This window comes from Mycteria americana, chromosome 2 (assembly GCF_035582795.1).
Source record: "Mycteria americana isolate JAX WOST 10 ecotype Jacksonville Zoo and Gardens chromosome 2, USCA_MyAme_1.0, whole genome shotgun sequence".
Classification (NCBI taxonomy): domain Eukaryota; kingdom Metazoa; phylum Chordata; class Aves; order Ciconiiformes; family Ciconiidae; genus Mycteria; species Mycteria americana.
The window spans coordinates 18,801,899-18,828,607 of NC_134366.1; the positions used below are offsets into that span (position 1 = coordinate 18,801,899).

Below are 26,709 nucleotides of genomic sequence, written 5' to 3' on the forward strand. Positions count from 1 at the left end.
GGTGCCCGCTGTCACCCGGGGGCGGCAGAGCTGCCAGGTCTGTGCCTGCCCTGGGGTCATCACCGCCGGGGAGCGGTGGAGCGGGGCTCCTCTCGCAAGCGCCAGGAAGGGTGAGGGGTGAGGAAGGCTGGCGGCGGGGCCTGCAGTCTGTCAGCTGAGCTGGCTGCGGAGGTCCAGCAGGGCTGGCCACAGGGCGTGCTTGGTGTGTTCGTTTTGACACCTCTGCAGAAGCACAGGGTGCTTTGAGCCCGAGGGCTTCCTCTAAACCCCAAATACCAGGAGGCCTGCTCAGACGAAGACTTCCAGTGTGGGGGTGTATGTGAGTTGGAATCAGGGCAGGCACACTGTGCCCAGACCAAGACGTGCCTGGGGAGCTGCCATGACAAGTGTGGTGCAGTGTAGCTGCCAGCTCCGCAGGGTATCAGCAGGAGGATCACCATCAGTGCAGCCGCTGCACATGGAACAAATTTGCAAGAATATGTGTCATATCTTTGACAACCACTACTCAAGATGCCTTCCTGAAGTACCGAAAGTATTTTGCAGGGAGTTAGAGTATACTGCATGTAGAAAGAAACCTCTACAAATTAAAATATGTATCTAAATACTGTTATTCACATTCAGTTAAAATGTAATTTAAATGAAGACATTATAGGCACATGCATCTACATATGGCAAAGTGTGGTCTTTGATATTCATCCTTTTCCTATGCCTTGTGCTATTTTTGCATGTGCTCTCCAATTATTTTGGGGTTTTATTAGCATTTTCTTTCTTTCACCTGACCATTGTTCATTGTTCTTCGTTTCTTCACAGGAAGTGCTACCCCACACCAACTTACACTGATTTGGATCAGCGCAGCGACAGTGCTCCCTCCCCCTGCCTTCATGCACATCTTTTCTGTTTTCCACTCGCACTCTCATCACAATCCTGTGGCTCAGCGAGCTGATTTGGCAGAAACCTCACCCAACAACAAAGAAACCCCTAACAGGTGATGCACATTTACCTGTATCCACCCCATGAAGCAGTTTTCCGCGCAGCTGTATAATGGCTAGTGCTGCCTCGAGGGAAGGGAGGGAACCCGTAGGTCCTCTCCTAGATGAGCTCAGGCTGTAGTGGAATACACACTGGCTGACGGAAGGGTTTCACAACTGGCATAACCTGATGTCGGCGTGTGATGCCACCAAAAGGAGCAATCCCTCCTGCTCTCAGCTCCTTTGCTGAAATCGCTGCCGACAAGACACAGCTAAACTAATGCTGCAGAGTTAAATGACAAATACAGCCAATGATAAATTGTAAATACCATTATAGAAAGCTAATTTAAAACATGTTTTCTACATTTGCTCATTAAATTGCACCTACTGCTGCGATCTGTGGGATAGCAGCACTCCTTCACAAGTACACACAAGGCCTCCCTGTGCAGTATCGGATTATAAGTGATGCATCTTAAAGCAAAACAAGGGCCTGATGAGACTAATCTACTGTGTTAATAGAGTGCATAGTTCTGCACTGATCTCCGTAGAGCTCTTTGCTGATGTAGAGCCTGCAACAGAACAATTAAGATTGGGGGGAATGAATTATGAATAGCAATGTATATGTAAAAGCAACGTAAAAGCAGTAAGGCAAGGGTTAAAAGAATGACCAAGAGCACAACGGAGAGCAGTAAAACCGGTAAACACTGAGGACCCCACTGTGTAAACTGAGAGCAGAAGGCCTGTGCTTCGATAAGGTGCTATCACAGATGATTCGTCAGAAGGCCTGTGCTTTGGGAACAGGAGGATGGCAACAAGGCCAGAGCATGCTGTAAACGCCACCTCTGTCCCTGCTGTCATGACAGGAAGGCAGAATGTAGCCATGGAGATACCCACAATAAGGAAACAAAGAAAATGGGGAGCAACCCTGCCTGAGATTAATATGGAGGCTGAAGTAATCAAGAATTGGAGGGAAGCAACAGATCACATTATTCTAACTCCTGATCATAAAAGACCTGCCCAGAAGGAATTTTGTCATCACCAATCCAGAGGATGCCAAGAGACAGCAAGGGCTCAACAGCGATAGGAAGGACTGGATAGGTAGCATACTCTCGCACATGAACCATCCTGGCTATACCACTTGGACGCACAACTCTTGGAGCTTGTGAGTATGCAAGTGTGAGAAAATGTGGGTGAAGCATATGAGAAAATTTATGTGGGACCAAAATCAGTTGTTTCTTTCTAAATATTACTTTTGAGTTCCTTAATGTCTCACACTGAGTTCTGTTGAATTCCTACACCTTCAAGCATCCCACGGAAATGAGAGGACAGTCTACTTGCTCATAGCAAGTAACAACGTACTGCCAAATTAGAAACCTAGATGACAAATTGAGTAGTTATTAGTCAGATCAACAGCTTTGAGAGTTTGTCATAAGAATGTTCTTAAAAAAAAAAAAAGCACAGAATGAATGTTGTGGGGTTTTTTTAATTGCTATATGCAATAAAGAGAACAAGGAAATTTTTAAGGCGTCCCGATCAAGCTGGGAAGGCTGTAATGAGGCAAACAGTCTAGCCAGAGACAGCGACAAGAGCCTACTGCAAATGCTTGCACTAGAGCAACACTCACAAACCTCAAAGGTAACACTGCAACCAACTTTATTCAGCTTGCTTGTGTCAATAACAGACATTTAACTCCGTCTGGTTGTGAGCAAAGCCGAGCACACTGCTCACCAGATACCACCCGGAGCAGCACCGCACGGGTGAGACTGGAGGGCGGGCATCACGGCAGCCGCCACCACACAGAGGTCTACACAGAACAGCAGCCATGGCGCCTCTAACGACGGCGGCGGGCGCGCTTCGGAGCAGGCACATGAAGCGCCCCAGCGTTGCCCGGACGCATGAGCGAAGGGGCTACCGCAGCCGGGCCCCGGGCAGCCTGCCGCACGGGAGGTCGGGGCTGCGAGCACCGCTGACCGCCGCCCCCCTGCGGCCGTAACGGTCGCGGCGCGAGAGGTCTCGCGAGAGCACCGCCTTCCTCCTCCGCGCCCGCCCATTGGCCGGTGACGCCGCGGGGCGGGGCGGGTACCGCTTTGAATCGGCGCGGGGCGCCAGAGCCAGGACACGACATGGGGACGGTAGAGCCGGTGGCTGAGGCGCGGCTGGAGGAGGGGGGTGCTGCTGCTGCCGCCGCCGCCGCAACTGCCGGCCCGAGGCGCATCGAGGTTCCCCGGCCCCCCTCCATCGAGGAGTTCACCATCGTGAAGCCCATCAGCCGCGGCGCCTTCGGGAAGGTGTACCTGGGCCGCAAGGCGGGGAGGCTCTATGCCGTGAAGGTGAGGGGCCGCCCGGGGCGAGGAGCGCCTCCCCGTCCCCTGCGGCCCTCGAGGCCCCCTCGTTGCTCGGTGTCGCGGCTCTGCCGCCCTCCGCTTTCGTTTAACCCCGTGTGGGAAAGCGACGTCCCGAGGGGAAAGGGAGGTGCCCCGCGGAAGCCTGCCCCAGCAGGCCCGTGGGTTGTCCCGACGTGCGTTCCCCTGCCTTCCGGCATCTGGGCTTTTGGGGGGGCTGCTGCTCTTCTGACCTCTCAGAAGCCTAGTGCCTGAGAAATGTGTTGTCCGCATGGCTGCGTTTAGCTTTCTCCTCATGTTCCTGTTCGTCTGGAGGCTTTGGTTAGAGGCATAACGACTGATAACGGCAACTGTTTTTAGAAGTACCTTAAATATCGAGGAAACTACGCCAAAAGCCTTCCCGAGCGTCAGTGCGCTATTTGCTTCTCGCTTGTAGATACTTGTTATAATTGAATACATTGAGCTGTCGTGCCACTGGGAGAGCATTCTCACATTTGTTCATGAATGAAAAGTCTGCCTCTGATATGTATAAAGAGAGCAAATTATAAAAAGGATTTTTGCTGAGTACACATTTAAAAAAAAAAAACTGTTGCATTTTCTATGTTGATACACAAAGGACTAAAAACTAGGCTTGTCAGTAGTAAAAACTTTACCCATGGCTTGTGTGAGCTTTACCTTGCGATTAAAGGGATTATAACCAGCTGCATAGTATACAAAGAAAAGAAAATGTGAAAGCAGTCATGCAAAATAGGCATTGCTCTTTAGAGCTATATATGGCTATTTACATGATTTTATTATAAGCATTTTGAGGTGAAAGCTTTTGTGTAAATCCTTTATCACTATTGCAGTGAAGCTCATGGATTGTTCACAGCTACAACATTTAACATGTCCTAAATATTTGTACAGTTAAGGTCAACACTTACTAAAAGTGTAGTTCTAGGCATTCTGTGTATGTCTTAATTTTTTTTGTATCAGCTTTGATAATAGTGATGGTAGCTGTGGAAACTAATTTTCTACAGTTTAGGTGCTGCATATAGCGTGGTTCAATTGAGTTGCTTTAGTATCTTACCCAAATTTATTGAAAGTATTGTGACCTAAAAGCCTTTGTGTAAATCCTTTATCCCTATTGCAGTGAGACTTATGGATTTTTCAAGCTACTGAATTTAATAGATGCTAAATATTTTTACAGTCAAGGTCAGCACTTACATAGAAGGTATCAAATTACACTTCTTATGTCTTGCTATTTTTATATGTTATTAAATTCTGTTACTGAATGGTGGTGGTAGCTGTAGACTCAACTTTTTACAGTTGTGTTGTATAGAGAATGGATAAATTAAAACTTGCTTTAATATCATCATATGTGTCTGGACCAAAGATGTTGAAGGTGGGCAAACTTCCAATGCATATGCAATGCTCGCCTAAATATCTGTCAGTTGTGGTATTATGCATCTCCTACTCAAGATTAATATTGAGTGGGCATCAACATATAGTGGAGTAATTCAATACAGGAATTGGAGCCTAATTCACAGTTAACCTTGTCATTTCTTCATTGTCAGTTGCATGCCTTTGAGACTTCTTCCCAAGAAAACAAATGTTTCTTGGGTGACTTGATTGTAAATTTTAAATTAAGCAAAAATTCACTTGCTTTCTCTGCAAAGTTAAGAATTTGAGGCTAGAATAGTTGCAGTCTTGCTCTTGAGGATATCAAGATGGGATGGCTTACTGCTACTCTCCATTTTCAATCCTCAGGCCATATATCTTAGCCTCTGAAGAGATGGAAAGACTTGGTCAGCAAGTGTATATCTAAGAATTGAACCCTTTTTCCTGGTTCTGAGTTGTGTACTGTGGATAAGAGGATTAACTCAGGGCAGCTTAATTTCACATACAGCCTAAACACTCATTTTCCAGTGTGTGCAATTGCAGTAAATATTGGTAGTGTGATTTCCATTCAGGACTGAATTAGTAGAGCAATGAAAAAGGTTCTTCAATAAACTGTGGTTTAAAATTCTGTCTGTATATGAAGCTATAGCTCTAATATATATGTATACTAGAGCTATAGCTCTAGTATATAGCTATAGTATATATGTATGCAAGTTTGAAGGATAGAGATCATAGAGTCATAGAATGGTTTGGGTTGTAAGGGACCTTAAAGATCATCTAGTTCCAACCCCCCTGCCACAGGCAGTGACACCTTCCACTTTAGACCAGATTGCTCAAAGCCCCATCCAACCTGGCCTTGAACACTTCTAGGGATGAGGCATCCACAACTTCTCAATAGAAGAATTGACTGAAGAACTGTGGGTTGAACAAAGTTTATCTACTTCATTTTGTTTTGTTTTTCAGGTGATGAAAAAAGCAGACATGATCAACAAAAACATGGTTCACCAGGTCCAGGCAGAGAGGGATGCATTGGCTCTCAGTAAAAGTCCTTTCATTGTGCACTTATACTACTCACTTCAGTCAGCTAATAACATCTATTTAGTGAGTAAATAAATGGCTGTGATGTTTTATGATAGCGTTGAAAATGGAGTGCAGAACTATATTCATGTCTGAAAACTTATTTTTATGGTAGTGAGTGGGTATTCCTTAGTCACTTCTACTTTCTTTCTCAGAATGGTTGAACAAGTGAAATATTTCTCTTCCCCTGGTACCTTTAAGATCTTTCCACCTGTGTTCCCTTTTTTTACAGGAGAGTATTTTCTAATAGCTAATCTGTTGTAGGAATATGTAGAAATCTTATGGAAAACAAAACAAGAAACCATTCTGTTCAAGCAGAATCCAAGTGACTGGAGGATATGCTGTTGTTCACTTAAAGGAAATCTGTTTTACTTGTTGCCTGTGCTCAAAATTCGTTATGGTAGTTGGCTTAGATGACAAGAGGATAACTGAATGGCAAAACTATGTGCTAGTCTATGTGGAGCACAGTAGGACTTGAATATAGTTTTATATACTGCCTCCACATAAAGTTAGTATGGATTAAGACTGTCTACAAAGGGTCTAGCATAATTTGTCTGGTTTGCTGTAAGCACACACAGTGAACAGCTTGATTAAATTCTGAGGCAAGGTTGCTATACACTCCTACAATGCATTTTGAGTGTAAATGAAGTCGTCTTTTCCTGGAATCTCTGTTAACTGCTGCATGGAGGAGTAGAGGAGTTCAGGGTGAAGTATTTGTAAAGGAGATGCTAGAGGAATAGTATTGTATATCGGAATCTAAGTACTGGTGAGATTTCTTGACTGAAACCCCATCAATTCGTTCTTGTTATTGAAGAGTGAGTTTCTGAAACCCCACTGACTTTTCTTTTATTTTGAATAGGACATGGGGCATAATAATGTGTGGGTTTACATAAATTTTCTGGATGTGTGTTTGTTTTAAACATTCTTTTTCATGTCTTAAATACACAGTTGCTCTCACTGTGTACATTTCTGGAAATTTGCACTTATTTCACAAGGCTCAGGTCTGAATTTAATATTGTGTATAAACACTTGCAAAATAAAATCACTGAGACCTGTTCTATGCAAATCAACATATCAGTGGCTTTTGGCTTCAGGCCTTCAGTTTCACAGAAGTGCTTTGCAATTTATTTTCTGTAACATAGAATTCTTTCAGAAGTTAATTAAAAAGCTGACTACAGTAGCTATTTGAGAGCTGACTACAGAACGTAGGCTAGGCAAATAATATAAAATAAGTAAATGGTCTATTAAAAGAAAATGTTTCATGTCATCTGAAGCTTTAATTATTTTATCCAAGTGAAAAGTATTGTGTGGGAAATGAAGTTAGCACAAGGAAGCTTCTATCAGCTTCTGTTCTTTGAAATTATATTTTCCTAGGGATGAAAGCTATTTCAAATTTGCAAGTAAAATATAAAATGTGTTTTAAAATATTAAATTTAAAACACTTGAATGGCAGGTGATGGAGTACCTTATTGGTGGAGATGTCAAATCTCTTCTCCATATTTATGGATATTTTGATGAAGAAATGGCTGTTAAGTATATTTCTGAAGCAGCATTGGCTCTTGACTATCTTCACAGGCATGGGATAATCCACAGGTAAAACCTACTTTTTTTTTTCCTTACAAATAAGTATTTGGTAGTTTTTTTTTAATTTTTCACTCAAACACATAACCAATCACCATTTCATAGTAACAGCTACCTCATTTGCTAGAGCTTCTGGAAGCTCTTTTTACATATGTACACTGCAGCAATGTCATGAAACAACACCTAAAATAAAATCTGTCCATACATGTTAAGCAGACAAATATACACTGCTTTCCCCTGCCTGCATGCTCTTCCCCCAGTACAGTGGTGTATTAGCAGCTATGCTGCCTTCTGGGTCCCCTCTCCCTTTGGCTTTTAAATGATTGTTAGTTCAGGAACCCTCTGGATACAGCAAGCGTGTAACTGTAGGACAAAGGGACATTGACTACTCTAATGCTCCCCCTGTAGTGAGAGCTCTTTGCTGTATTCAGTAGTGCTACAGAGAACACACATGAAAACTTTTACTAGAGATTTGCTTGTCATGTGGACTGTCATGTGTAGGAGCTACACATCAGTAAATGTTGTGATGGTAGTACTCATGAACACTTAAACCTGCTGAAACACAATGTTCAATTTGTGACATGCATGGTGGCTTTACAAGGCCTGAGATGTTTGTACAATATTTAGTGCTAGATATGTTAATTGTTTTGGTGTATTCCTCTAGTTGGAATCTTCTGCTGGCTAAGAGATGTTACTGAGAAACAGCTATAATCAATGTTTTGTATTGAGTGTTTCCGGTCAGTTAACTTAATATTGCTCAGTTGTCTTTTTGCTGACTTCAACTATATTCATGTCTTCAGGGATCTGAAGCCAGACAACATGCTTATTTCTAATCAGGGCCATATAAAGTTGACAGACTTTGGGCTTTCCAGAGTTACTCTGAACAGAGGTAAGAGTTGTCTGTGTCCTTTTGGTTGTATTGGAATGTATTTTTGTGTCACATTCTTGTATTCTTGAATGCTTTACATCCCCATAGAGGGCAGCTTTCAACTAAATAAGCCCAAATACTGCACTGATATCTGATCTCTAGTAGGTAAGTAATGATAAGGTACATGTCAGTAAAGGGTCTGCTCTATGCATTGCACTTCAGAAGTTAAAATATTTATTCTTTGGGACAAGGGTGTATGAAATGTGATCTAGAGCCATTTCTCTTGAGGGGTATGGCTTTCAAAGTTTTCTATGAAGACCACTAAGAGAATTCAAATGGTGAATGAATAATTCTGCCTTTTTCTTAGTGTTTGTCTGGCTATTTCTGTCCCTCAGTCATGTTTCTCTGTCCTTGTATGTATTAATTTCCAACCTGAACTGGGACCTTCCAGACATTAATGCGAGGGACAGGGGGAGGTGGTGAGTCCCTAACAGAAGATTATAAATCAGTGCTTTAGCATACAAACATACGGTTTAAGTAGCAGAAAATATAGCTGAATAGACAAATGGCTGTCTGTCATAGGCAATATGCTGCAGGTCTTAAGGTGAATAGCCAGTTCCTGAACTAGTTTGCACCTCCAACCATGTAGCCATATCTGCCAAACTAATGCTGCACAGCACCAGTTTAGTTTTGAGACAGCTGCTGGTAGCTACATCCTTTTTGTATAGTTAAAGGAATATAGAAATTCAGAGTTGTCTATGGAGTTTCTGATTCATGGTTTTAAGAGTATAGAGGAAAATCCTAAGTACACTGTATTTTCTATAATATACTCCTTCAATTGATAAGTTCTAATGGGACAGATTATTGTGTCTAGTTCAACATATGTTAAGCTATAAGCCTACTTACCTCTAGTGAGCAAAAAATAGCATCTAAGGTTAAATTTTCACCTATGAAAAATTCATCTGTAGCTTTTTGAGATGTCTTTGGGAGAGAAGGCAGGCTTTGAATCAAATTTACAATTTTAGCCCATGGGCCATAGGCTGGAATTGCTACCTAAAAACCAAAGCTGGTGTCAAGGTAGAAGATGTAACACCTTCAACATAGTATGTTGAAAATAAATTTGACTTTTAGAGTTTCTGTATTTATAAACTGCTGTAATTTTATGATGGATGTACAGGAAGAAACAGCTTGTGTTGAATAAGAACGTATGGGTATGTCTTCACTCGGGTTTGGTGGCTTCTTTTGTATATTTGTTCAGTATGTGACTAAATTTTTTTCCTTCTTGATAAAACTTAAGTAAATGCCTGTAATTTTTCTTATTTAATAGCAAAAAGGAAAACCTGACTGGATTCATACTTTTTTGTCTGTTTGTAGAGATAAATATGATAGATATCCTTACTACACCATCGATGGCAAAGCCAAAACAAGACTACTCACGTACTCCAGGACAATTGTTGTCTCTCATCAGTTCTCTGGGTTTTGTAAGTAATTTTCACTCTTTGAAGTACTTCATTCTTTTAGTTTATTTACTATCTTAAATGTAATAATAGGAGTGATAAGGCTGTTTTTTGCACCTCTTCTGCCAGCTGGTAGAATTACTTATTTATGTTTCCAGTACCTTGAAGTTCTGAAGTGATTACCTTGGACTGTATTTCAAATTGCTGACTATCAGTTGTGCTTCAAAAAATTTGGTAAATGGGCATGGCTAAGCTCTAATGCAAATGTAGTAAAGAATGTGTGAAGTTACACTCTGAGAGTAACTTCAATCCTGGATGTTTTGTTCAGGCTTCATTAACTTTTAACTATGCTTCTTCCTGCTTGGTAGTATACTCCTGTTGGAATGAAAATGTCAGGGCACAATTCAAGTCAATCATCTGACAGTCTGCATGGAGTGATTTCTCCCTTACCTATGGTCCAAAAGGAAAATACCCCTCTTTCAACTAAATTCTTCAAAACATGTGAGTATACCAAGTCTTGTACTGAATAATACTCTGGCTGTAAGGTTGTGGTCTTTTAATTTTATGTGAGTAGCTTAGACCTGCTTGATAAAAAGTGTGCTTCTGTCAGTGTCTTGCTGTCTACCATTCCTCCAGTACTTAAGGTCCGACATGTCTTCACCTACACTACTTATGTCATCTTTTGATTTTTTTTTTTCAAATGCACAACCACTTAATTCAAAAAGACCCTTTAAGATTTTACAGAAATAGTATCAGTTCTAGGCATACTTTCATTTAAAATTATTCAATATAGCAATGTGTGCTTTCATTTAAATTGTCTTATCTTGCTTTTTTCTCACTTCTAACCTGAAATGAGAAAGAAGGTTATTACAGTGCTAATGTTCATACTGCTTTTAAATTCTTGGCAAGTCCCTACTTAAAAAAAAAAAAGTGAATTGACTATGCAGGAAAGATTACAAGAGAAATTATGATGTCACACATAGCTTTCCATAACTTCCTTTGGTGTGAAAGCTTGACATAGTGTGAAGCTGGTTAATATATGTTGCCTATTTATATTGACACTTGAATATTTTTTTCTTCTCAAGATCTTGATACTTCTCAATTAACTCCTGTGATGCCAGTGAGAAGTTTAACTCCTACCCTGCTTCAGTCAAGAAAAAGGTTTGGTACTTCCAGTGCCAGTAGTCAGTCGCACACATACCTGTCCAGTATGGAATCGGAATGCTGCAGCAGCTCCAGGTGGGAGAAAGATGTAGAGGTCAGGACTGTTTCATCTTCCCACTATAAATGAAAATTGGCTTGTACTTGTATATGCACTGTTCCAGATCTCCTCTACTTACTTCCCCCAGTTACTTCAAGTGTAGAGAAGCCTTCCTAATGGAGAAGTAGCAGGGGTTGTAATCCTTGCTGAGTAGGAGTTTTGGATCAAACTAGTATTTTTTTTTTCTTCAAACAAATAGTAGTCCTGCGCAACATAACAGGAGAAGCAAATGCCATTTAGCCTGCAGCAAAGGAGTGAAAGAGAAGGCTTCTACTGGACAGCACTGGTTTAGCCCTATTCTTAGCAAGGTGGGCAATGCTGGGAGCACTGGCTCTTTGGAAGCTGACCCTATCCCTGTAGCTTTATTAGCTCACCATGCAGACAAAAGAATTTCTTTAAAAGGCATAACTTGGGAAAAATAATAAACAAAATACACTTCAAACTTCTACTAGCTATTAAAAACTGAAAAAGTTTAAGGCTTATATTACTGAAGGGTTTTGTATCAACTAACCTAATGCCAGGAATTATAGCTGATACAAAATCATGGAATGCTTTGGATTGGAAGGGACCTATACAGGTCATCTAGTCCAACCCCCCTGCAAGACCAGCAACATCTCCAACTAGATCAGGTTGCTCAGAGCCCCATCCAACCTGACCTTGAATGTTTCCAGGGATGGGGCCTCCACTACCTCTCTGGGCAACCTGTTCCAGTGCCTCACCACCCTCATTGTAAAAAATTTCTTTCTTAAATCCAGTCTAAATCTGCCCTCCCTTAGTTTAAAACCATTACTCCTTGTTCTGTCACAACAGGCCTTGCTAAAAAGTCTGTCCCTATCTTTCCTGTAGGCCCCCTTTAAGTACTGGAAGGCTGCTATAAGGTCTTCCTGCAGCCTTCTCTTCTCAAGGTTGAACAATCCCAACTCTCTCAGCCTCTCCTCGTAGGAGAGGTGCTCCAGCCCTTGGATCATTTTCGTGGCCCTCCTCTGGACAAAATACTTTCTCCTATTTTAAACTGTTAATGATATTCTGTACAAGAAAATGCTGCTGTGCTACTTAGTCCCTTGCCATGATTCCTATTTAGATCACACACAAAAGTTTGTTTAAAACAATTTATAATTCTTTGTTTTATCTGTCTGTTTTCCAAGGCCTTGTTTTTAGTATTTTGTTGCCAAAATAGTAGTAATATCACTCTCCTTTTGTCATCTCTGAAGTATAATATGCCACAGGGTAGTATGATGAGGTTCTTTGGTTTGGGGTTTCTTGGAAACTGAGAACTTCTGTAGCTTAACTTCTTAACATAAAATCACAAATATAACTTTAATTGCTATATTTCTTTGTCCTCAGGCATTTAAAAATACTGCATTTTCCACTGTATTCTAGCAGGCTTATTTTATGTTCTTAAAGTCGAATTTATCAAGTTATCACTACTTTAGTTTTGCATTTTTTTGAATGTATTATGTCACATTTGTCACTACTAGTGATTACAAAGAATAAGTAATACTTGCCAATTTGCAGTTCTTTAAAATACTTTATTTCCACACTTCCATAAAGGACATTTTTCTGTAATGCTGTAATCCTACTTTTCTTGATACTCAAACCTTAATGTGCTCATTTGCAGCAAAGTGAAGATGAACTATGTTCTACAACAGGCAAACCAAGTGACAATAGGTCAGCTCTCCTTTCAAATGTAGAATTACTGAATGGCAAAGGTATTAAAGTTTTAAAGAAAAAAGAACTGGAGTCTGCCATTTCTCCCATCAGCAGCAATGATTCTGGCAGTAGGCAGAAGTTGGGAAGCGAACATTCTGATATAACAGATACTCCCGTGACCACACTGGATGTGAAAGGCATAGTCAGAAAATGTCTTTCTGAAAATAAGATTTGGGAAGAAAAACACTTTGTAAATAAAAGAGAGATGACTAATGAAACAGCAGAAACTTCCAATCAACAAGAGTCACCTTCAAGGCATAATGAGCCTGTCAAGCCTACCAAAGAGGAAGAAATTTTTGAAAAGCCAGGTGTAAAAAGAAGCTTTGAATTAGTTGACACTAGTCCTTGTCAGGAATTTAACTATGTTAAAAAAAGCAATGCAGAATATAAACGTGGCTGTCAGATCTCAGAACTTCCAGCAAACAAAAGGACAGGTTTGACAACAGAAATTCAATCCTTAATGCTTTGTGATGATGGATGCCTACATGACACCTGCAAAAGCATGGAAGAAGTGAAGAGTTTTATTGGTAACCAGCAAACAGTAGAAAAATCACTTACTCCAAGTATAGCCAAAAATTTTATGTGTGATCTGGATGCAGGCTATGAAAAGGATGATAAAAAGGAGTACATGAACTCAAGTTTTTTGGGCACTGATGATGAAAAACCTTTAGGAATCCTCAGTGCAGATTATGACTTATCATTTCCTGAAATGTCTGTTACAGAAAGCCATTTAGAAAAGCGGCTTTTAGATTTGGACAGAAGCGTTAAAGACCTCTCCTTTGAGGAACCAAAACCAGAAGGCATGCTAATAACATCACCAGAGTCCCGAGATGCCTCCCAAAATGGAGAGGAAACACATACTGTCCAGGACTGCAAGCTGTTACATTGTGGAAAGGATAATGACCAAAACCCCATGAACGAAACTTGCCTTGACACAGTACCTTCTCCTTCAGAAAAGATGATGGAAGCGCTGAATCTCTTCAAAAAAAATGCTGTTGTTTTTCGAAGTTATAATAGTCCAATTAATATATCCAATGTATCTGAGCCATGTAGCATGGCTTCCTTAGATATAATGGATCTTTCACCTGCTTGTAGTGGTTCTTACCCAACAGCTATTACTCCGTTACAGAAAGGAAGACCATATAGGGTCTATCAGGTATGTAAGGAGACATGTAGAAACTTTGTGCATGCATTAGACATTAGTGATCTGAAATCATTTCAGTTGTTAATTTAGGGAAACTTTAAGTAGTTTGAGGTAGTCTGTCAGTGATCTTTGCTGAGAGGCCTTCACTTATTGCACTTGTATGGCCATAATTATAATTTCTATAAAAGCTTAGCAATAACTGTATGTCCACTGGTTTGCCTCTGGCTCAACATGCACTGTCTGTCCACCTCTGAGAAATACTTTGCTCTTACAGTGAACTGGTAAAGAAAGCCTGTGCTATTTTGTCTCATCCTACTTTTAGTGCAGTGTTGTACTTCCTGTGAGTAACTATAGGTTTCCTGATGTAATAGAAAATCTTTGAATTTTTTTCCCTTTTTTTTAAATCCTGCATCCCTTCAGGACAGTCTGCAAATGCTGTTCAGCTTCTAGTAACTACTATTGTGCTTGCTATTTTTTTTATCCTGGTAAAAGTGATGGTGTAATGTGTACTGTCAAGTACCAATTACAAACCTATTATGAAGACTGATGTAAACAGTAATAGCTTCTTGCAGGTTATGAAGTTTTTGCTTTGACCTTTTTTTAATCCTTTTGACAGTAAGTAAATCTTATTGTCCTAAAGTAAATTAGAGCCCCAATGTGGGAAAAGTAAAAGTATACCTTTCAATGAGGGTTTCCTGTTTCATTTTCGCATAGCTTTGCAAGACCTTCATCCAGTTACTTAAGTTCTAGTTGTAGGATTTGATGATTTGGTGTACCAAAAGGAAACATTCAAAACATTATCTTTGGGGAAGCCTTTTTTCTGATATCTTTGTCCGAATTGCTAGCTTCTGTTTCATCTGCATAAAATTTTAATTGACTATGAAACTTAGCTTGCATTCAGCTGAAATGGAGTCAGAGTAGCATGCACTTCATCTCCTGAGAAATAAATGACTGATGGCATTATATGTTTTTCTAACTTAGATTGGAGCAGGAGGATACCTTTTTTATATACTTTTGTGATTCTTTTTAACATCACATCATTGTGATCTGAGTACCTGTTTTCTATTTTAATAGTGGATTCTATAGCCTTTATGGCATAGTGATAATGAATTGATCTCTGCACTGAAGATGAAGTTGGAAACAAAATTATACCAGATATATGGGAATTAAGGGTACATTTTAAAAAAAAGAATGAAAGACTCTGCAAGATAATTTAGTAGTATCTCCAGGAAATCTTTCATTGCAGTCAGCCTATCAGCCTATTGGCTGTGAGAATTTATTGACCTCTTTGCAAGCCTACATATTTTATTTTCACATAAAGTCCTGAATTACTTTCAGAAGGTTTGTGTAGCTGTAAACAGTCACTGAGCAGAACTTCATCTGCAGGCATTATGCAATCCGTAGGATACAGGTTAAACAATAAAGGGCTCATTTGATATATTTTTTAGTACATCTGGTATGCAATATGTGAGAAGTCAGGATTGTCCTTTTTTTTTTTACAGGTACTTGACATATGCTTGCTTTTCATTGGTTAATATTAAGAACTCAGTGCTAAGATTGAAGGCTAGTTTGACATTCAATTTAGTATGTTATCTTCAGATCTGAATTTGAACGAGGAGTTTAAGATTTTTTTTTTTTTTGAGACATTACTTGTGGATTTGACACTGGAGGAAGAACTTAGGGAAAATTTTCTTAGAGTAAGCATCAATTAACTACTTATGCTTCAAGATGGCTGAGATAAAGAAATGGAAGCACATTTCACACATACTTTTTCAGGGAATGTACATCTTGTGACATGTTCTTGACTTGGATTTAAGTGTCAACTGTTATACACATTACTAAACCTGGAGATGGGAGTTTCTCATCTGGTTTTGTTTGACATCTCAAATCTTTGTTGCATCTTTTAAGACACCTCATCAGGGAGATGCTGGCACACCATATAGGACTCCAAAGAGTGTAAGAAGAGGAGCTGCCCCAGTAGAAGGGGAACGCATCCTAGGGACCCCAGACTACCTGGCACCTGAGCTGCTTTTGACAAAGCCTCATGGTAAGACAAACCAACCATGGAGTTTCTAAATACTTGAAAGGTGACATATTTACATTTCTAAGTATCTCTAGAGCTCTAAAACCTTCAAGTAATATGATAGTGAATTATTTAAAAATACCTAGTGCCTAGCTTTTGCCCACATGGATGGCTGTGTTTGCTTCAGCTGCTCCTTCCATTTACTCTTTTCACATGAGCGGAGGTTTTGACTGTCCAGCATAGTCTTGCCTGTTGCTAATCTAATGCTTTGGAGCCTGTGCTTAGGTAGCCTGAGACTGGTATGTGGCTTAGGAATCACAGCTCTCGTCCTGAGTGTCCTTAAAGATTCTTTGGGGTGGGGAGGGGGAACTCAGTGAATTTAGTATGGAAGGATTAAACCTCCAGTTATTCTTAGAATGTATTCCATGTTCATGGATATTAAAGTGTTATGTGCATTCAGACAAGTTTATAAAGTTGCATTAAAATTAGTTATTGAGTTGAGTGACCTCATGAAACACTTAAGATTTCTGGCAGGATCTTCCATGTAAGTGGACAGTAGCAGTCATTAAATGTTGGGGTTTGGTTTTGTTGGTGGTTTGTTTTTATTTTGCAAAATACTATAATATTTTTATTTTGCAAAATACTATGTGGGAGTGTTGATCTGCTGGAGGGTAGGCAGGCTCTGCAGAGGGACCTGGACAGGCTGGATCGATGGGCTGGGGTGAATTGTATGAGGTTTAACAAGGCCAAGTGCAAGGTCCTGCACTTGGGCCACAGCAACCCCATGCAACGCTACAGGCTTGGGGAAGAGTGGCTGGAAAGCTGCCTGGCAGAGAAGGACCTGGGGGTGTTTGTTGACAGCCGCCTGAATATGAGCCAGCAGTGTGCCCAGGCGGCCAAGAAGGCCAATGGCATCCTGGCTTGTATCAAAAATAGCGTGGCCAGCAGGACTAGGGAAGTGATTGTGCCCCTGTACTCGGCACTGGTGAGGCCGCACCTCGAATACTGTGTTCAGTTTTGGGCCCCCCACTACAAGAGAGACATTGAGGTACTGGAGCGTGTACAGAGAAGGGCAATGAAGCTGGTGAAGGGTCTGGAGCAGAAGTCTTATGAGGAGCGGCTGAGGGAGCTGGGACTGTTTAGCCTGGAGAAAAGGAGGCTGAGGGGAGACCTTATTGCTCTCTACAACTACCTGAAAGGAGGTTGTAGAGAGGTGGGGGTCGGTCTCTTCTCCCAGGTAACAAGTGATAGGACAAGAGGAAATGGCCTCAAGTTGCGCCAGGGGAGGTTTAGACTGGATATTAGGAAATTTTTCTTCACCGAGAGGGTTATCAAGCATTGGAAGAGGCTGCCCAGGGAAGTGGTTGAGTCGCTATCCCTGGAGGTATTTAAAGGACGTTTGGATGTGAGGTACTTAGAGACATGGTGTAGTGGTGGTTTTTGGCAGTGTTAGGTTTATGGTTGGACTCGATGATCTTAAAGGTCTTTTCCAACCTATATGATTCTGTGATTCTATAAGAAAATAAAATAGAACAACTTTGAAGTGCATAAATTTCTTTGGCTCAAATCCTGAGCTCTACTGACATCAACCAAGTCTGAAATATTTTCCTGCTAACTTGCAAGAACCATTAACAAAAAGGAAATGTAATATATCCCTGATATATTACATTTTAGTTGTACTTATAATTACATTTTAGTTGTATTTATAATTACATTTTATTTCCATCTCAAAAGTATACTTTTATTTTGTAGAGCCAATAGTCTTAGGAAAATTATATGAGATATGAGATCTTCACTGAGAAATAGTGATTACTCATCTGTGGAACAGTAAAATTCTACTGCGTGCAGCCAGCACACATTAACTAAAGAGATTGCATGAACAGATTTAACAATTTAATTACTAAAATTACCAAACGTATGTAGTTGTTGTATTGTGCTTTCATTTAGGAATCTTGGTTATTTGGCAGGCATTAAAACTGGATAATAGTTTGGAAATGTAATCAATGCTGCTTAGACAATCTGAAACTTGGTTGTGAGGTGACTTCCATGCAATTATTGAGTGTTTTCAGAACTTCAGTGATAACTTGCAAAGAGTCTGGGTTTTATCTCAGGAAATGACAAATCTCCCATTACCTTAAGTGAAGCCCGGGTTTTCTGGCTTTGGAAATCAAAACTTTCCCTCACTAAATATTTCTGGTGGTGTTAACTTGCTTGTAAATGTAGTTGTAATCCTAAACTATAGTCATGTTACAAAACTATTTTATTTCTGTTTCCAACTTAGATTTAACAATGCTATCTTTCTCTATTGTTGAGTTACTATCTTAAGAAAAAAATCTGCATTCCTATGTGTTCAGAGAATCATACATGATATTTGATGTTTGTATTTGTTAGGTTTTTTGCAGTAATTGTAATGTTCTTGCTTCATTGTCTTTTCAGAGACTCTGATCTCTGGTGAGTTTGCTATATACTGTGCAGAAATGGAGTGTTCAGCGTAACTGTGAACAGTCAAAGTATAACTAGATCACAATTTCCAAGAAAATTGTTTGGGTGAACAATGTTTCTATATAGAAAGATATGTCCAATGTGCACTCCGTGTAAGAATGTCTCATGCTTCCACAAAAGATTCAGGAAACATCAGTACCACTGTGACTAGGCTATCAGACATCACACTTAAGCATATACTTCAGGAGTAAAGTCAGCATTCTTAAAGACACTGTGTAACAGGAAATAAACCAGAGAGACTTTCTCATTGCTTCCTTTCGCTTTATGTGATCAGTCTGAATTACTTTGTGTATGGGTGAAGAAGGCTCAGATGCTCAAGACCTGGTATTTTTGTTTCTTGCTTCAAATGATAGATGTGATTTAGCAGGGATATGGTAGGAGCTAATCTAATCTTTAGTTAAACTTTGAGTGGGAAAAATTGCTGCTGAAATCTGTGTTACTACATTGTTCAGAGTTGTGATCTTATTAGACTTTGACTGAAGCTGGGAATATTTTATCTGAACATCCAAGTACCTCTAACAACAGTGGATGTGATCTCACTGCTTTGATAATGCTTAGCTTTGTGGGGCACTCTTACTGCTGTTAAGTTGCTGAAAGTGTATTAGATTACTAGTTATACATCTCCGTTTTCAGCATTTCTAAACTTAGTCAATAGTCCTTTTGAAATGGCTGAAAACATTTGTTTTCTTAACTTGGATGTGTCTTAATTTTTTTTATATGCCAAAAAAGCTTTATATGCCAAAAACTACACTTACTCCCTTTCAAAGATTTTTTTTTTTTTTTTCAGCAAGCGTGGCATCTATTCTTTGTGGAGTGGGCATGGCTTAAAGATGCAGAAGGATTAGAATGCATGCAGTGGTGTCTGGGATTGCTTTGCCTGCTTGTTTTTAAGTAGGTTAATAAGATGGGTTTGGCAAAAAAACCCCTGGAATGTGGAAAACCAAAATTATTAAATAACAAAGGAGAGATAGCTAGTAACTATGCATTGCCCTAATCAACTTTAGTGTAATGGAAAGTAATTCCAGCTTCTTGCGTGCTGGTTCATTCTGCAAGCTGTCGTCAATATTTTGACATAAATTTAGACAAATGAAAATTAAGTTCAGTAGTTTGAATTCTTGGAGTCTTCTCAAAGATACGGGTTACAACATGGAGCGTTCATCCAGGCTCTAGAGCAGTTGTTAAAGACAACTGTTTCTTATCACAAAACAATCTCTTGGAGAAGTCAGCTCCTGGATTATCTGTGATAGGAGTTGATAATTAGGCTGTTTTTAAGAGCCCCCTTGCTTTTATAGATAATACCAGGGTTTACTGATAATAAATTCAGGAGCAGACTGGCTTCAAAAGGCCTTTAATATATTTTTAATCTTCTGCATGATTAAGTACAACTTTGTCTCTTCCTTCATTTCTAAGAAATTTTGCAGGATTTAAACGCTCTTCAATTTTCTGCCATGGCTAATCTTCAAATCTTTGCAAATATCATTAAAACCTTTCTGTTCGTGTAATGACCTGGACTTCTCTTATCAGGTTCTGCTGTAGACTGGTGGGCCCTTGGAGTCTGTCTGTTTGAGTTTCTAACTGGAATTCCACCTTTTAATGATGAAACACCAACACAAGTCTTCCAAAATATTTTGAAAAGAGGTAATCTGTTTCAGTAATCAGGGAAAGTATGTATTTCCAACATTTGTTTTACGGTTTGAGTTACTGACTCATCTGCATCTTTGTCTGTAGATATTCCCTGGCCTGAGGGTGAAGAAAAGCTGTCTGATAATGCCCAAAATGCAATTGATATTCTTCTAACAATTGACAGTACTGAGAGAGCTGGACTAAAGGGTTAGTATTAAAATTATCTTCTGTTCTTTGCAACTAATTAACAATTTCAAAGTGGTAATGTCCTCTTCCTGAAACTTAGACTAAAACTTTAATGCCTATTTAGGTTCCATGTAGAGTGCCATAACACTTAAGTTGTGGTATTTTCTGTATTTCTTGTGGGATTTTGCCTTTTTGAATGAGGAAATTGGCGGGGGGGGGGTGTTATTGAACTTTAATGTTGTTTTGCTATGGATGTTTAGTGTTTGACATCTGATGTACCAAAGTTCACTCTTATCTAACTCAGTAACAGGTATTTGGGGTTTTTGGCCTAACCAATTTTAGGAACCTTGATTAAAAGCCTGTAGTTTTGGAGAGAAGCCTCCTACAGAAGTTAATTCAAAGGAGCTTTTTCTTAGGAATCAGCCTGTCTTTACTGAATGTATAGGGGAACTCAGAGTTAGACAACATATACTATACAAAGTCTATATAATTTTTTTCCCTTGTAGAAGGACTTTAAGCATTTGCTGTTGTAAGAGCAACTATTTTATAAAAAAAATTGATAACATGAAGGAAGCTTAGAGTGAGATCTTTTGGAAAAAGAGGAAGAAATCTTATGAGAAAACTGCCCAGAAATCACTAGAGAAGGAAATTATTACGGAAATGCTTACCCATAAAGAGACAAGGCTAGAAGCTGAAACCAGGCCAATTCAAATTAGAGAAGGCACACGGTTATCAGTGAAAATCATGATGTCAACAGGGAATTCTGTGGCTCTTTAATGTCTCCCAAAAAGCATCTAATGTCCTAATTTGAAGGTGTTTTCGTTAAACACAAGTTATTGTCTTTATTCCTGGATAACAGGGTGAAATCTAGTTGCCTGTCATGCACAGAAATTTAGCTAGATGACATAATAGTTTCTTTCAATCTGAAGTTCTTGGAAATTCATTTTTTGTCAGAACCCTTAACTGTATCCGATCTCTTTAGCCAATATATAGGCTACTGAAGTGAAGTTGGATGAGTGGCTTTCAGGACAACTATTAAGTTTTCCTCATTGTAATTGAGTTTCCATCATTGTCATCTTCTCCCTGCTCTCCAACACGCATACTCTCCCTCTTTTTATTTCTCCAGTGTGAAGCCTAACTTACTGAGAAATCCCAGTTCTGTCATGTCCTAGTGCTGTGCTTCTATGAGTTCAGTCTTTCCAGATAAGAGAAGCTTTAAAGCAGCATTTGGCAGAGAACACTGGTATTCAAAGTTTGAGTCAAAGACGTGGGCAGGAGCTGGCTGCCAGCTATGGTACACATTAATGCTTCTTTGAAAAAGACAATGAAGTCTGCTCACCTCTTCAGCTGAAGACAGCTTTCAGCACGGGAGAACTTTAAGAGCAGAACTACATACAGTTCTGAGATAGTGGGTCTGTGCAGTGTCCTGCTGCATGTATGGTTGCTGAAGCTATTAGAAGCAATTAGACTAACCCTCTGATTTATTGCCTTCTGTCTAAAAAACTTTAATATTGTGTTATATTATTTGATCAGGAAATGTAGAAATAATAAACAAGTGTTAATGTCTTACTGTCTGTCAGCTAAAAGCTTGTGGTATGTGCTTAGAATTAAAATTTGTAGTGCGTGTTTGTCTTGGCCAAACTTCTACCTCCTTCTAAATGTGATTTTTTTTTTTAATTTTTTTACCTGTCCTATTTTTTCTATCTGCTTTTGATTTTTTTTTTTTTTTTTTTTGTGGTGCAGGTGATAAAAAAATGGGTTTGTATCCCACTTGGCTGAAAAGGTGCTTTCTTGGACTGAATCAAAGTAGTGAAGTCACTCTCATCAGGGAGCGGTCTTTCCAGGTTATGCAAAAGACACATCAGATCCTGCGTGCCAGGAAGTCACCTTTTGGTCAGAATGGACAGGGCAGGGGAGTCCTCCTTGAGTCAAAGTCTTGTAGCTTGGTTAGTTATCCCACCTTCTGGCTGGGAAAGAGGAATCTGGTGGTCTGTGGTAACTTCACCATAAGGGCGTTTAGACTTCTGTGTCTGGTGGTAGGCCAAAGGGGACTGTACAAAGCAGAGGAGGACTGCTCCATGAGCTAGCAAAAGGCAGGTGGCCTGGAGTGGAGAAGGGTGGGAGTGACTCCCAAATGTCTACTCAACACAGAACTTTGGCAAAATTAGAAATAGACTTTGAAGTGATGCTTAACATCTCTGTGGTGCCCTATCATGAGAAATGCCCCTAGGGCACCTCTGATCCACTATGTGTGCTGTGTAGAATAGTTTCTCCAGCTAGGGGAGGACAGTTAGTTGGCATGACAATAGTTTGATCCCACTGAAGCTGGGGGTAATTTAAAATCCAATTGCACCTTGCACTTTTGTGAATTTCCAGCAAAAACAGCAAAATAGTGCAAATTACTGACAGCTATGCATCACAGGAACAAAGTGACTACGGGGCTTGGACAAAAGGAAGTTTATAATGCTTATATGAACTTCTGTTTCAGAACTGAAACACCACCCCCTCTTTCATGGTGTGGACTGGGATAATCTACAGAATCAAACTATGCCGTTTATACCTCAGCCGGATGATGAAACTGATACCTCTTACTTTGAAGCTAGGAATAATGCTCAGCATCTGACTGTGTCTGGATTTAGCTTATAGCATCAAGATAAGTGAACTTTCTCCATGTTTTTGCATGCTTACAGGTTGTCCTATAACACTAGTTTGGTCTTAACTAAGTTTCCTTGCAAAATTTAGAGTGTGTTTTAAGATATCAGTCTATTTTTATTATTGTATCCTTTGTTCTAAAGTGAAACTACTATACAAAACTTAGCTGGTATCAAATGCCTTCCTGCTACTTTTTATCTCACTTACTGCACCTTACTAAGAGGCCAGAGCGTTGTATTTCTTAAAGCTAATAACACTTGGCAATGATGGGGCTTTTTTAATGGCAATGAGTAACTCCAGTTAGGAGGTGTGAAGTCATTTCCCAGTTAAACATAATAGGGAAAGGACATACAATGTGTGCGACTTGTATCTAATTATAACTTACCTATTGGTGGTTCAGTGTAATGGCAGTCTTGTTTGGGAGTAGTCCTTTCTGACTAGTATGAATATATATCCACTGTGCAAAACAGATTAAATTGAAATCTTAATGCAGCATTGAAAGGTCTTACTTCCGTTTATCTTATCCCAAGAAGGGTTAAGAGACAGGGTTGTTCAGTTAACTCAGCTAGATGTGGCATGAGATTGACAGTAGTTCCACTGGGCATTATCCTTTCCTAGACACATGGGGTAGGGAGGGGATACTTGGGGCAAGTCTGAGTTGTTGCATTGTAACCACTTACACTGTAGGAAGACAGACTGAACAGCATACATTTTAGCAATTACTTGTTTTAAATAGAAATGCTGAGTGTATGTGTGTGTGCTCACTCATGTCAGATGACAGAAAACAAAAATCACCTGTGTGTTAGCTAACAAGTATTATTCATATTGAAGCTGCTATATATTAAAGACTATAAGGCATTGCAAATGAACAGACTTGTTCTGTAAACTTGCAACCAGATCTTAGATTTTACTAGAACTTAAGTTACAAGTGTATATTCAGTATTATAAATCCTAGTTAGAGGGAAGTATATTTAAATCTCTTTTCAAATGCAACACAAAACTTGCATCTGCTAGGCTTTAGAGGTTGGTTTGTAGGTAATTGTGTTTAAATTATCTTCAATATTTTTCTTGCATAGGTATCTTTCTCAGCTGACTTACTGAAGACTTTTATTTTTCACGTTTGTACTTGCTAGATAAAGAGCAATTGTGCTAGGTGGTGGTGCCAGCCAGTGGCCATGTACCAGAAGCCAAACATTTTGCTAGCAATTTTTGCCAAGTGGCTTTTGAGTCTCATGAACTGACCCTTCTTGCAGGGGGAGTGAGTTGTCCTGTCGTTGCCCTGGTTCCTGGAAGACAAAACTTATTGATGGAATTCTGAGCAAACAGTGTCTGCTAGGCTTCCTGCTTTCCCCTCAGGTAGCTGGGAAAGGGATGGGAATGGTGGAGAAAAGAAGTTTCCTAGGACCAAAAGAGAGCTAACTTTTAACAGCTCAGAATGACAAATCCCAGCTTTAGGTGTGATAACTCAAATGTAGTGAAACAATCTTGGCAAGTTGCAAAACATAGTGACTCTCACTCCCTTTGCCAAGGACTTCAGTTTCAGAAAACTTTTAAATTGTTGAATCCTACTGAAAGTAATGTTATGTGAAAAAGGTGCAAGCAATCAAATGTAACATATTATTGAAGCAGTATCCATAGACAACACTCTGAATATGATGATAAGTTCTTTAGCATTTTTCCTGTGTATAGTTAGAATATATAAACTGGGGGAGGAATACCTTAATTTAATCACTGGTATTTTATGCAATTTATTCTTCCATTTCCAGTAATCTGGTTTAAGAAAACTAGTCTTAAAAGAATGAATCTCAGTCTCACACTGAGGAAAATGTGTTAGGAAACAATGTAAACTGAACACCACAACAGCTCTTTGTCTTCAGTACTTTACAAATGGTTACACCCTGTTTCCATTTTGCAGTATAATACACTTCCTTCAAGGCAGAAAAAATCAGTTACTGGGTATGACACTTTAAAGATAACCTCTAACCCCTTGAAATAATTCTTAATCAGCTGCAAGGGTCAAGTCAGCTATCTAAACTTTCTTAACCAGTTACAACAAATGACAGAACTGCTTAACTGTCTTCTAGGTAATCTAATGCTAGTGTATATAGAGCTAGAGATACTAGTACACCCAAACATGAGGCATAAAGAATCTTGTTAACTTACTAGGTTTTTTTCTTATAAAAACCTCAAACTGTCTTATAAAAACCTTATTCTAAAAGAAAATTATGTTTGTTCTTCTACCATAGTTTTATAATGCATTATAAAAACATGAATTCTGTAGAACAATAGGCCAATTGACAAATTGGAATGTTTAATGTAAACAGTTATCACTACACTGCTGTCTAGAACTGTTAAATTATGCACAATTAGCACTGAAGACTTGCAATACCCCATTCTCTTCAATATCTTGCATTTACCCTGATGGTAGCGAACATGGAGTTGATTTCAAGTTGATTGTTGGGGTTTGTGGTGTGGTTTTGTCTGTTGTGGGTTTTTTTGTTAAAAAGGTGAATCCTAGCTTTATTCTTCAATACAGAATTTCCTGTCAACTCTTAATCCCATTGTTTTTGCCCCACTTACTGTTTGAGTTGAGGTACTACAGGGAAAACTACAAAAAGCTATAATGCAGTAGCTGGAAGAGATTTAAAGCTTCTTGTCGTTAGTAATCAGCTACAACTACTTGTGTAAGCTGGCAAAAGTTTCTTGTCCTTAAGCTGTGGAATACCACTTGGCAAGTACTCCAGCTGTTACATGGTGTTTCTTGAAGGCCTAAACTTTCTTTATGTGCATACCTACATATAAACTCTATAGCTTCCAGGTTAGCGTGGGAGAGACAGTTTGTCTGCTATTAGCTGGACAGAAGCGTGCTAAAAACTGTAGAGACCAGTAACTGTCACACTTACACAGAAATAGCAGGCTTGGACAACTATTACTACCACTAACTTGCTGTTAGGCTCACTTATACACTGTGTAGTGTTTGGAGGCCAAGATACTAAAATGCTGTCATGTGTTCTTGAGCTAGTAGGTTCCAGTTTCAGCATGATCAGGTTGGTTTACCTATAGTAGTTACTCTTACAGTAAAATGCATTCTTTTCCTCTCTGTTCTCAAAAAAAATTTACTTTGCACACTTTTGTGTAAATATATAAAATAAAATACTACAGTCTTGTTGTTGCTTGCTTCTGCATTTTTTTGTCTTTAAACTGTCTGATACTTTTGACCCTGCTGGGGGGTGGGAGGTGGATTTTCACACAAAGAAACCCTGACTGTTTCCCCATACCCCAGCAAAGACAGTGATTATAAGTAGGGAAATACCTAATACTTGCTAACACCCCCCTGCAGTCTTTATTACAAGCTACATTTGTGTATTTAGTGGCAGGAGAGCAAAGACTCCTTCAATGGTCTGTAACTCCTGCTGTCTATCTGCTCCTCTGTGGTAACTAGAATGAGTCAAAGACAGACAGTGGCTCTTGCCATCAGTGTTTACTGTGCTGCCACAGGACCAGAGCAGGACAGAAACAGAGGGCCCTGAGGATAGAACAGCTGCCCCCACACACACTTATACCTGGCTCTGTTCTGGTTCCCTCAGCTGAACACCTATTAGTAGGTGGAATGTCTTCCATCTGGTTTTACCTGGAACAAACCTATGCTTTTTAGATGAAATTTGATTCACTGCAGGAAAACTAGCTGGGTATGTGCTTCAAAAGTGCAATTTTGAGCTAGGTCTCGATGTTTCCAGTGCTCCACAGAACTGTTTTGACTGCCAGCCCTCCTGAGGAGAGCACCAGCTAGAACAACATATCCCAGTTCTGAGCACCAATGATCTGCTTATGCCACTTGCTCCAAGTTAAAGCTGTGTCTCTTGGTACCTGGGCAAATTATAAAAATAAATCATTTTTCCTTACCTTTAAGATGAAATACCAGCTAACAAGAAATC

General features: G+C 39.6%; 2 protein-coding genes across 4 annotated transcripts in view; one reads left to right on the forward strand and one right to left on the reverse strand.

Moving 5' to 3' along the window:
* The first annotated feature begins 2,945 nt into the window (after positions 1-2,945).
* MASTL (microtubule associated serine/threonine kinase like) lies at positions 2,946-25,920 on the forward strand. Of its 3 annotated transcripts, none has more exons than XM_075492590.1 (13): positions 2,946-3,298; positions 5,654-5,791; positions 7,221-7,360; positions 8,149-8,237; positions 9,591-9,697; positions 10,042-10,174; positions 10,759-10,931; positions 12,553-13,800; positions 15,697-15,835; positions 18,248-18,262; positions 19,838-19,951; positions 20,042-20,143; positions 21,249-21,568. In XM_075492590.1, exons 1-13 carry the CDS (start codon positions 3,092-3,094, stop codon positions 21,251-21,253), a joined length of 2,610 nt encoding a protein of 869 aa, XP_075348705.1. In that variant the 5' UTR covers positions 2,946-3,091; the 3' UTR covers positions 21,254-21,568. The 3 variants fall into 3 exon arrangements, with proteins under 3 accessions (XP_075348705.1, XP_075348703.1, XP_075348704.1); XM_075492588.1 differs by lacking the exon at positions 21,249-21,568 and adding an exon at positions 22,611-25,920 and having other exon boundaries at positions 2,947-3,298; XM_075492589.1 differs by lacking the exons at positions 18,248-18,262; positions 21,249-21,568 and adding an exon at positions 22,611-25,920 and having other exon boundaries at positions 2,948-3,298.
* The window catches only part of ACBD5 (acyl-CoA binding domain containing 5), a 49,525-nt gene continuing 33,733 nt past the window's right edge, over positions 10,918-26,709 (reverse strand). Inside the window, exon 13 of the mRNA XM_075492596.1 lies at positions 10,918-10,954. Coding sequence (XP_075348711.1) covers positions 10,933-10,954 — 22 coding nt within the window. The 3' untranslated portion in view covers positions 10,918-10,932. The remainder of the gene's footprint in view (positions 10,955-26,709) is intronic.

Coding starts and splice junctions, on each gene's coding strand:
- MASTL (XM_075492588.1), top strand. CDS start 3,092: ATGGGGACGGTAGAGCCGGTGGCTGAGGCGCGGCTGGAGGAGGGGGGT. Junction 3,299..5,653: donor GGAGGCTCTATGCCGTGAAG/GTGAGGGGCCGC, acceptor TTTGTTTTTCAG/GTGATGAAAAAAGCAGACAT. Junction 10,175..10,758: donor AACTAAATTCTTCAAAACAT/GTGAGTATACCA, acceptor TTTCTTCTCAAG/ATCTTGATACTTCTCAATTA.